The following is an 8,368-nucleotide window of genomic DNA, read 5'->3' as shown; positions in this document are numbered from 1 at the left end:
TTCTTTGTGTTGTGTTGGTTTTTATTTAAATATATTATAGATTAATATCACTTAATCATCATTTGTGTGTTTGTGCCAAAAGGCTTAAAACCAACTATTTGAACTTGTGTTAAATTAGCAGGTATGAAATTATGCTAATTTCTTCAGTGGCCATTAATGATGGATAGGGAAGTGTATGACATGTATTAATAGTAACAGATTGAATAACATTTTTCTCATAGGTTCTAACAAGTTCTCTCTTGCTGCAATTACTTTATTATTGCTATCATAACTTATTAGACTAGATCTCTGCTGCAGTGGATCAATAAACATGCTGTGCTTCCTAAATTGCTTAATAAATGGTGGGATTGGATGCAAATCTAGCTGGTAACACATGCTGTGTTTTATTTTTATATATATTTTTTTTTTTCCTGAAACAATTTAAATTTTCCAACTTATTTTCATTATTTGACAATCTACGCTACAGTATGTGCAGGTCAGAGTTTGTTTTGGGATCACATTTGTTTTGCTAATAGTTTCTCATAGAAACCTGCAACACAACAACTGGTTATGTATTTTCTGTTCACATGGTTCCAGTTAAAGGTGAATACATTAGATTTCTGAACACAAAGCACTGCCTCACCCAGCAGCTGTAACATTTTTATTGGTCTCTCGGCTATTGGCTGTGCATCACAGCGATAAACACGAACACATCTGGTACTATTCATTGTGGATTTTATACACTTCTGCAAACCACCTCGTTGTGCTGTTTGATTTTGCATTAAGTTGTTACTTTATCACGAGTTATAAAACATGTCTTTGTTATATATGTCTTATCATGTCTGCTGTATAATATCCTGTTTTCCCACAGTGTGAGTGTGTGAGAATGTGATTCGTCACCACTTCAGCTGTGCAATACTGTTGCACTGACTTGAATTCAGTGACATCATGGTGAAAGTATTTTTTGGCAGTGTAAACAGGGCGGATGTTATGGGCTATGATTCACTGGGCTGCATATTGCTCTGCAGCGCTTCACTTGAAGAATGATATCTCACCCGATTATTGGAAAATCATGTAGGAAAGTTTGCGCACTCTTGTGCAGAAAAAGGACTTGGATAGAGCTGAAAAATGCCCATGGGTCATAATTCCTCAACTGGTGAGTCCTCTCTCTCTGTGTTCTTTGAGATGGCTGATACACTCCCTTTGCAGAACATGCTGTAAGCGGCATTCTGTGCTTCGATTTGTGCATAATTGATGTGTCATATTTCTCATTAATCACTGAGTCATAGCATGAAACCAACCACACCATTCATGTAATAACTGTTTACATGTTTTTCATTTGATTCTAGCTGCAGATAGTGTGCACATACTCCACTCTCCCTTTCAGACTCATTTAACTTTAGGTTTTATGTGTTTTGTTTGAAGACATTTGAATCACCTGGTTGTGTCTTAATCACAAAACTAATACAAATGTTCAGTGAACAATTATTTTTCCCTCTCTTCTTGTGACTCCACAGTGACCATCATGCTCCAAGTATGTGTGATGTTCTGTTTGCTGCCAGTTGTCTTCTCACAGTCAACTAATGCCTCACCACGAAGAGGTCACAACATCACCATCCACTCTTCCCAGCTGGTCTGCAGTCTGCCAGGCCCAGCGGGGCCTGCGGGGAACCCTGGAGCCCCTGGATCACCAGGAACCATGGGCCCCATGGGGCCTCCGGGGAAGGACGGCCCCGACGGGAAGGATGGAGAGAAGGGTGAAAAGGGAGATGAAGGTACGCTCTATATCTATGATTTATATATCTGTCAAGTCTATTTAGATTTCTTTTATTGCAGTCTTAAGGATGTCTAACAGGGAATTTACCTCTCTAGTGTCTGACTGACCCCAAATATAAGTAACAGCACAATATAGGATATATTACATCCATACATACTGTACATTTCTTTGTCTGCAATTGAGTTTTTGGTCAACAAAACAAAAACTAAAGAATATTCTTTAAGGCCTAGCCCATATAACAAATAAAACTCAAAATATTAATAGTAGCAGTACTTTATGGTGATTAATATTCTGGGCTTATATTAGATATTTTTGCTTCAAATGTTATTATTATTTTTTACATATACAGCAGTGGGGTCTTTGGGACCCCCAAAATAAGGAAGTACGGCAAATGTCTGCAAAACAAAGGGTTAATGCATGTTAACGTGATACAAACAGGCTCCTTCCAGAGCCTTACCGATATATCAGTTGGCAAATATTATTGGCCCATATAGGTATCGTATTGGTATCAGTGTTTATGTTATCCAATATGCAACAACAAGAAAACTGAACAAAATGCTTTTGGTAATATATTGGTGTCACAGCAAAGTTTATCCAGTAGAGTGCGCTGTGGTTTACAATACTGTGGCAAACAGCATAGAGTAAGAGAGAAGAAGCAGCTCTCAGCAAGACATTGGTTGACAAATTACACAACATATTAAAGAATGTTTAACTTTAATATTTTTTAATAAAGTTATTTGCTTAAGAAAGCAGCCTTCTGAGGGGCTGTTTTCATTCAAGCTCAAAAATTCCCTATGTTGGATGGAACATCAGTAATCTGTGAATGTTTCCCCTCTAAAATCGTTATCAGTATTAGTCACAATGATCCCATATCAGTCGGTCTCTTTCCTTCAGGGCAAATGATTAACTGTCAGGTATAAAGTTGGATTGAGGAGCTACGATAGGTCTTATAATTTTGAATCTGTGGTCAGGTGATCCAGGGAGGACTGGGAACCAAGGCAAGCCAGGTGTGAAAGGGCGGGAAGGTGTCATCGGCAGGGCTGGACCTCGAGGACTGAAGGGGCCACGAGGAACACCAGGGGTAGCTGGAAAACGAGGACAAAAAGGTGAACTGGGTGACGTGGGCCAGCAAGGAGCTCCTGGAGGCTGCAACTGTGGCAGTACAGCCCGGTCAGCCTTCTCTGTGGCGGTGACAAAGAGTTACCCTAAAGAACGACTGCCCATCCGCTTCAGCAGGATCCTACTGAACGAGGGGAATCACTATAATGCCAGCAGTGGGAAGTTTGTCTGCGTCATCCCCGGTGTCTATTATTTCACCTATGATATCACTCTGGCAAATAAGCACCTGGCCATTGGGCTAGTCCACAATGGACAGTACAAGATCAAGACATTTGATGCAAATACAGGAAACCATGACGTGGCGTCTGGTTCTACTGTTCTCCACCTGAAGCAGTCAGACCAGGTCTGGCTGCAGATCTTCTACTCCGAGCAGAACGGACTCTTCTTTGACCCTTTCTGGACAGACAGCACCTTCACTGGCTTTCTTATCTACGCTGACCAGGACTTTCTCAATGAGGCTGATAGGAAAGCTAATGCTCAGGATGACAGTTAATACTCTGAAATATATTTGTTATGTTTTTTTAATAATTGGCTTAATTTCATATCAAAGTATGATAGCAGACATTTGAAGCTCCACAATGGTTGGCCTCGGTATGTTGTTTATCATGTTCTGACACCAGGGGGCGCACAGAAAAAAGTCAACCACAGTTGAGGGACTTGTTTAAGTCTGTGTGTGGGCTGCAGTATCCTTAGTGGTGCTATAATTCTGACAACATCTTTTCAAAAGGTCTCTAATAAGTAACAGAATAAGGAGACATAACTGTTGTTGTCCTGTTCATATAACCCTGATTTTAAATTTAAAGAAGCAATTGAATATTTTTTTCTTTAATATTTGTATCATTAGATCATCATTGGATTTAAGTCACAACTTTTCATTCTCCTCATTGTTATATAAATATTCATGGGGTGGCCACCGGGTGGCATGGAGACTTTAAGGGATGGCAGAAATATGTGCTTATTTAATTGTTAACAATCACATATATCATTATCTACTTGGAAAAGCCCCCAAATTAAGTTATTTGAATTAAAAAATGTGGCATGTTAGTAAAGCATTAAATAGAATTATGTTTTTTCATTCAACCTTCACTTAAGCCTGAGTCTAAAATGTGGCCATAACCATAACACGTTATTTTTAAATTAATGTGTTAAATTTGACGGTATTTGACACCAAACTGGGGTGCCAGCTGGGGGTGGCCACATGTAATCAGGATACAATAAAAGGGTAACTGTGATCCAAAACATATGTAATCGGATTACAGTTAGCCTACATTTAGTAAAAATGGGGATTATTTAGCATGATTACAATTTTAAAATACATCAGTTTTTCTTTACAAATACACATTTTTGATGCTAAAAATCTTCTTTCTTTCTTTTCTAGGGTCACATTGTTCTGTTGTCTTATAGAAAACACTTGCATCTATACTTCTTATTGTTCTTTCTTTTCTCTTTTATTTACATATTTGTTCTTGAGGTAATCCAAAAGTAACGTAAAGTAACCATGTTACGTTACTTTAATACTGTTATACTTGGATTAGGTTACCGATGACATTTTTTTAACAGGTAATTAGTAGATGTATCGGATTACATGTTGAAGGTATCCCTCCCAACCCTGTGCATGTCTTACTATGACAATAGGGTATATTTAACTACGGGTTTCAGTTCTACTTTGTCCATGGAAACAGTAGCATTAATCAATCAACCAATCAATAAAAGGTTTTCTACTGGTTCTAGTGAAAAGCGCTTCATCAGTAGGCATATAAGAGATCAAATAAATTAAAATAAATAATAAAAAATAATGAAATAGACAAACAAAATATAATTCACAAGTAGAATTAAAAATAAAAGTTTCGTGAAAAAGGTCTGTGTGTGTGTGTGTGTGTGTGTGTGTTTGTAGTTCTGACGCTGACCTCTAAAGGACTACAACTCCCAGGCTGGAGGAAGGACCTTAACGTCGAGCACACGAGCCTCGCACCGCAGCAGCAGCAGCTGGTGCAGCCGAGGAGGTTACTTTGTTACAGCGGAGCCACCGGAGAGGAAGCGGCCGAGGCGAAATCTCTCTCTCGGAAAAAAGTGTGAACAGTTTCGGGGGAAAAAACGTCGCGACCAGCATCGCGTTGCCAAGGTTTCGGAGGTGGCGGCCGCTTTGTGAACTTGTCACCGGATTTGAAGGTTGTGTTTTCGCCGGGGAGAGAAAAAAATTTAAAAAAAGGAGGTATTTTTTTCTTCAAAGTTGAGCCGAAGAGGAGTTCTCTCGTTCAGGATGTCGGACTGAGACAAAGGGGTCTGGGGGGCATTCCCGTCGGAGCGGTGAGTGGCACATGTAATAAAACCCTCAAACCCCCGGGATTTAAAAAAAAAAAGTTCACCCGGTTGCTGCCACGCTGGAGAAATACGAGGGTCGTGTGTGTTTGTGTGGAGGAGTTTTATCCCAGTGTGTTTTTATTTGTATAAACGAGTGTTTTCTCTCGGAGCTCGCTGGGCAGTTTTAACTTCACTGTGTGTTTCCTTTGGTCTCATGGTGCAGACGCGTTTTGAATGATCATTGATAAGCAAAGTGTAATTGTTTATTAGCGATGGTGTAGCTGATCGCAGCCGGATAATCGTGTGAGAAGTGACATTACTGGAATAAAAAGGGGGGGCTGCTCGGATCCGTTTGACCTACAGCGTGGTCGAGCGGGCATTTAACTGAGCCATTTAAATTCCCGAGCAGAGAAAATGGCCTATGCAGGGGGAAGGCAGACCTCTGGTTGAGGGATTAGTGTTTAAAAACTTTTATTTAAACGTCTGTATTTGTCTTTTTCCTTATTTAAACATTTACTTACCTGTATAAACACAAACCTGTAGTTGATTAAATCCTTTTTAATGGGTACATTTGTACAGTAACTTTAAACCACCCCTCTCCTGTATCAGATGGGTTTTCTCAGTGAATATCCTGTTTTGAAAACTATATATATTATTATATATAGCCTGTTTTATTCTAGTCGTCTCTTCATCAATGTCTGCTACTTCTGGAGGTGTTTTTAACTTTTGGACACATCTTTCTCAGCAGGTAAAACTTGATTCTTGAAGTCTCCTCTGGATGGGAAAGATGGAAAGGGAGTTGCAATGGTGGAAAGGACAGCTGGCTGCAGATATCCATCAATCCCTCCGCATCAAGGTGAGTCTGATATGTGTGAGAGCTGCTTTATTAGGATAGGAAACTAATTGTGAGCTAAAACTGGGTTGATTGTGTCTAACAAAGCCTGAAAAAATACATTAAAATCATTAAGTCTGAGACCTGAAAATAGCTTTTAACTGTTGGAAAAAGGTCTTAATGGACATTTTAGAGATGATGAAGAAGAAGAATATAATCTGTAGATTGGAAGTTATTGTTAGTTGCAGCCAATTAATTGAATTTAACAGAGAGTTTAAAGAAATTGTGATCAGAAATCAGAAATGCTTTATTGACTTGATTGATACAGTTGTTCTACTCATGTTAAAGAATAGAAACAATACTTGTATTACGATATCTAACACAGTATACAGAATAGATAAATAAAAGTAAAAATAAAAATGGAAATATAATAAGAGCCTAAGAGATATAATAAGATAATAAGAGCCTATATACAAGTACATTTTATTGATTTAATGATTAATCGAGACAAAAAACTAGCGAATACGTCAATAATGAATAATAAGACCTGCAGGTCTGTGTTGATATTCCACAGCAGCATCAAGGCGTATTATATACCACACCATATATTGAAAGTTGAGAGGAAAACATAATTACGTGGCCCTGTTGTCTATTTAAACATGATCTAAATTAGATTACATGGAGGAGTTATGGCTCATTAATTGAGAATGTCTTAATTAACCTCGAAGCGTGATCATATTTCTTCCCATGTGTCACTTTAATGGAGACATCTGTCACTTGACTGGCATCTTCGGGGCTGGGACTCTGCTGCCAGCTTTACACTGAGGGAGCTGAATACAGATTGGTTTCTTTAAAAGATACGAGGGGTTCTTGAACGTACCGTAGATTATGTGCGTGTAGAGTGAGTACTGCTGTGTATCAGATTGTGAATAATATGTTTGTGAGCCCCCTTTTTTTTTATAGTGAGTCATTTATTTACACACAGGTTTGCTCATGCTGGACGGTGTCTGACTCAGAGTGAGCTGTCAATTAGACTGAAAATCTGTACGCTGAGCTGGAAACTAAACAACACACCCACTCTTTTTTTTTTCTCATATACTATAATGAGAGAGAGAGAGAGATGGTCAGTTTAATGTTAGGTTTGATTGTCCTATATCAGCATTTTTGGTGAAATCCCCACCAACAGGCTCACCGCAGTATATACTGTGTAATGTGACGCTCTTACTGTAAATGCTGCAAAGTTACAGAATAGAAACATTTGGTTCATATGGTGAAATGTTTTTTCATTTTAATAGAAACAGATTAGAGTTGATTGCTTTATTTAGCTACCTGTATGCAACATACTGTATATTGGTCTCGCAGTAGGCCTGTCGAAACCTTAAAGAACAGCTTATCTTCCAGTTTCTAGATGTCTTTCGATCGTGAATCTCACAATTCGGATTGTTTCCATTATTGATGAATCCGCTGATTTAATTGATGAATGGTTTTGTCTATAAAATGTGTAAAAATAATGCAAAATACCTGTGAAAATTCCCCACAGTAGTGTAATTTCACACGTTTCCCATAGGCTATTAATCTATTAGAATAAAAACAGTCAATCCTAATAGTATAATATAATATAGTATAGTAGTTGGTTACTTGATTAATTGTTTCAGACGATCGTTTCATTCCTCAGAGAAACAAAGGCTGGATTTTCCTCTGCTATGACCTTACATTTCCTCCTCAGGGTCACCGCTTAAGGACCTAGAAATTGGAAAGCTCTCATGTCCCATCAGGCCTCCATTATTTCTAATGCTGAAATACAATACATTTGATTACATGGTCAATTGACAACCATCAGTATCGATAATCAAATAATCATGTAATTGAATTATAAAGTAAAAAAATTGGCCAACATTTTGTTTGTTCCTGCTTCTCAAATGTGAAGCTNTTTTTTTTTATTGATCGGATTTAAAAAAAAGTCCCAACTAACAAAAATCAGATTAATCTTTAGATTCTTTTCTGGATAAATAGATTTTTTGCTTGTTTGATAAAACACTGCAGTCCAATATATATTAAAATTAAAGAAAAGCAGTGTCTTTTTCACATTTTTAAAACATAGTAATTCATTTTTAGGGTTTTTGCTTGAATAATTACTTAAATAAACAATTGATTATCAAAATAGTTTCCAGTTAAGTTTAGAGAATCAGCTAATTGAGCAGTCACCTTTGACTCTGGGAAGTTGTATTAGTGGCATTTTTAGATATATTTGATATTTATTGGACTTAACAGATTAATTAAAAATAAAAATATCAGTTGCAGCCTTAATATTTTCTATTTTAAGATATCCAAATTGAGCACATTGCTGTTTATTTAAGACA

At 37.7% G+C, this 8,368-nt stretch overlaps 2 protein-coding genes across 3 annotated transcripts in view; both read left to right on the top strand.

The window, feature by feature from the left end:
- The first annotated feature begins 959 nt into the window (after positions 1–959).
- On the top strand, positions 960–5,066 carry c1qtnf2 (C1q and TNF related 2). Its single transcript, XM_035668934.1, has 3 exons — positions 960–1,135; positions 1,497–1,754; positions 2,728–5,066. The coding sequence occupies exons 1-3, from the start codon at positions 1,108–1,110 to the stop codon at positions 3,366–3,368; spliced, it is 927 nt and encodes a 308-aa protein (XP_035524827.1). The 5' UTR covers positions 960–1,107; the 3' UTR covers positions 3,369–5,066.
- Positions 5,045–8,368, top strand: part of ccnjl (cyclin J-like) — an 18,035-nt gene continuing 14,711 nt past the window's right edge. Inside the window, exons 1-2 of one of the 2 annotated variants that reach the window (XM_035668931.1) lie at positions 5,045–5,182; positions 5,925–6,032. In XM_035668931.1, the coding sequence (XP_035524824.1) occupies positions 5,955–6,032 (78 nt within the window). In that variant the 5' untranslated portion in view covers positions 5,045–5,182; positions 5,925–5,954. Of the gene's footprint in view, positions 5,183–5,921; positions 6,033–8,368 lie in introns of both variants that reach the window. The other variant, XM_035668930.1, reaches the window with a different exon arrangement.

This window comes from Morone saxatilis, unplaced genomic scaffold (assembly GCF_004916995.1).
Source record: "Morone saxatilis isolate NCDOM2014 unplaced genomic scaffold, NCSU_SB_2.0 Contig22, whole genome shotgun sequence".
NCBI classification, from domain to species: domain Eukaryota; kingdom Metazoa; phylum Chordata; class Actinopteri; family Moronidae; genus Morone; species Morone saxatilis.
This window is presented reverse-complemented; position numbering and strand designations above follow the sequence as displayed.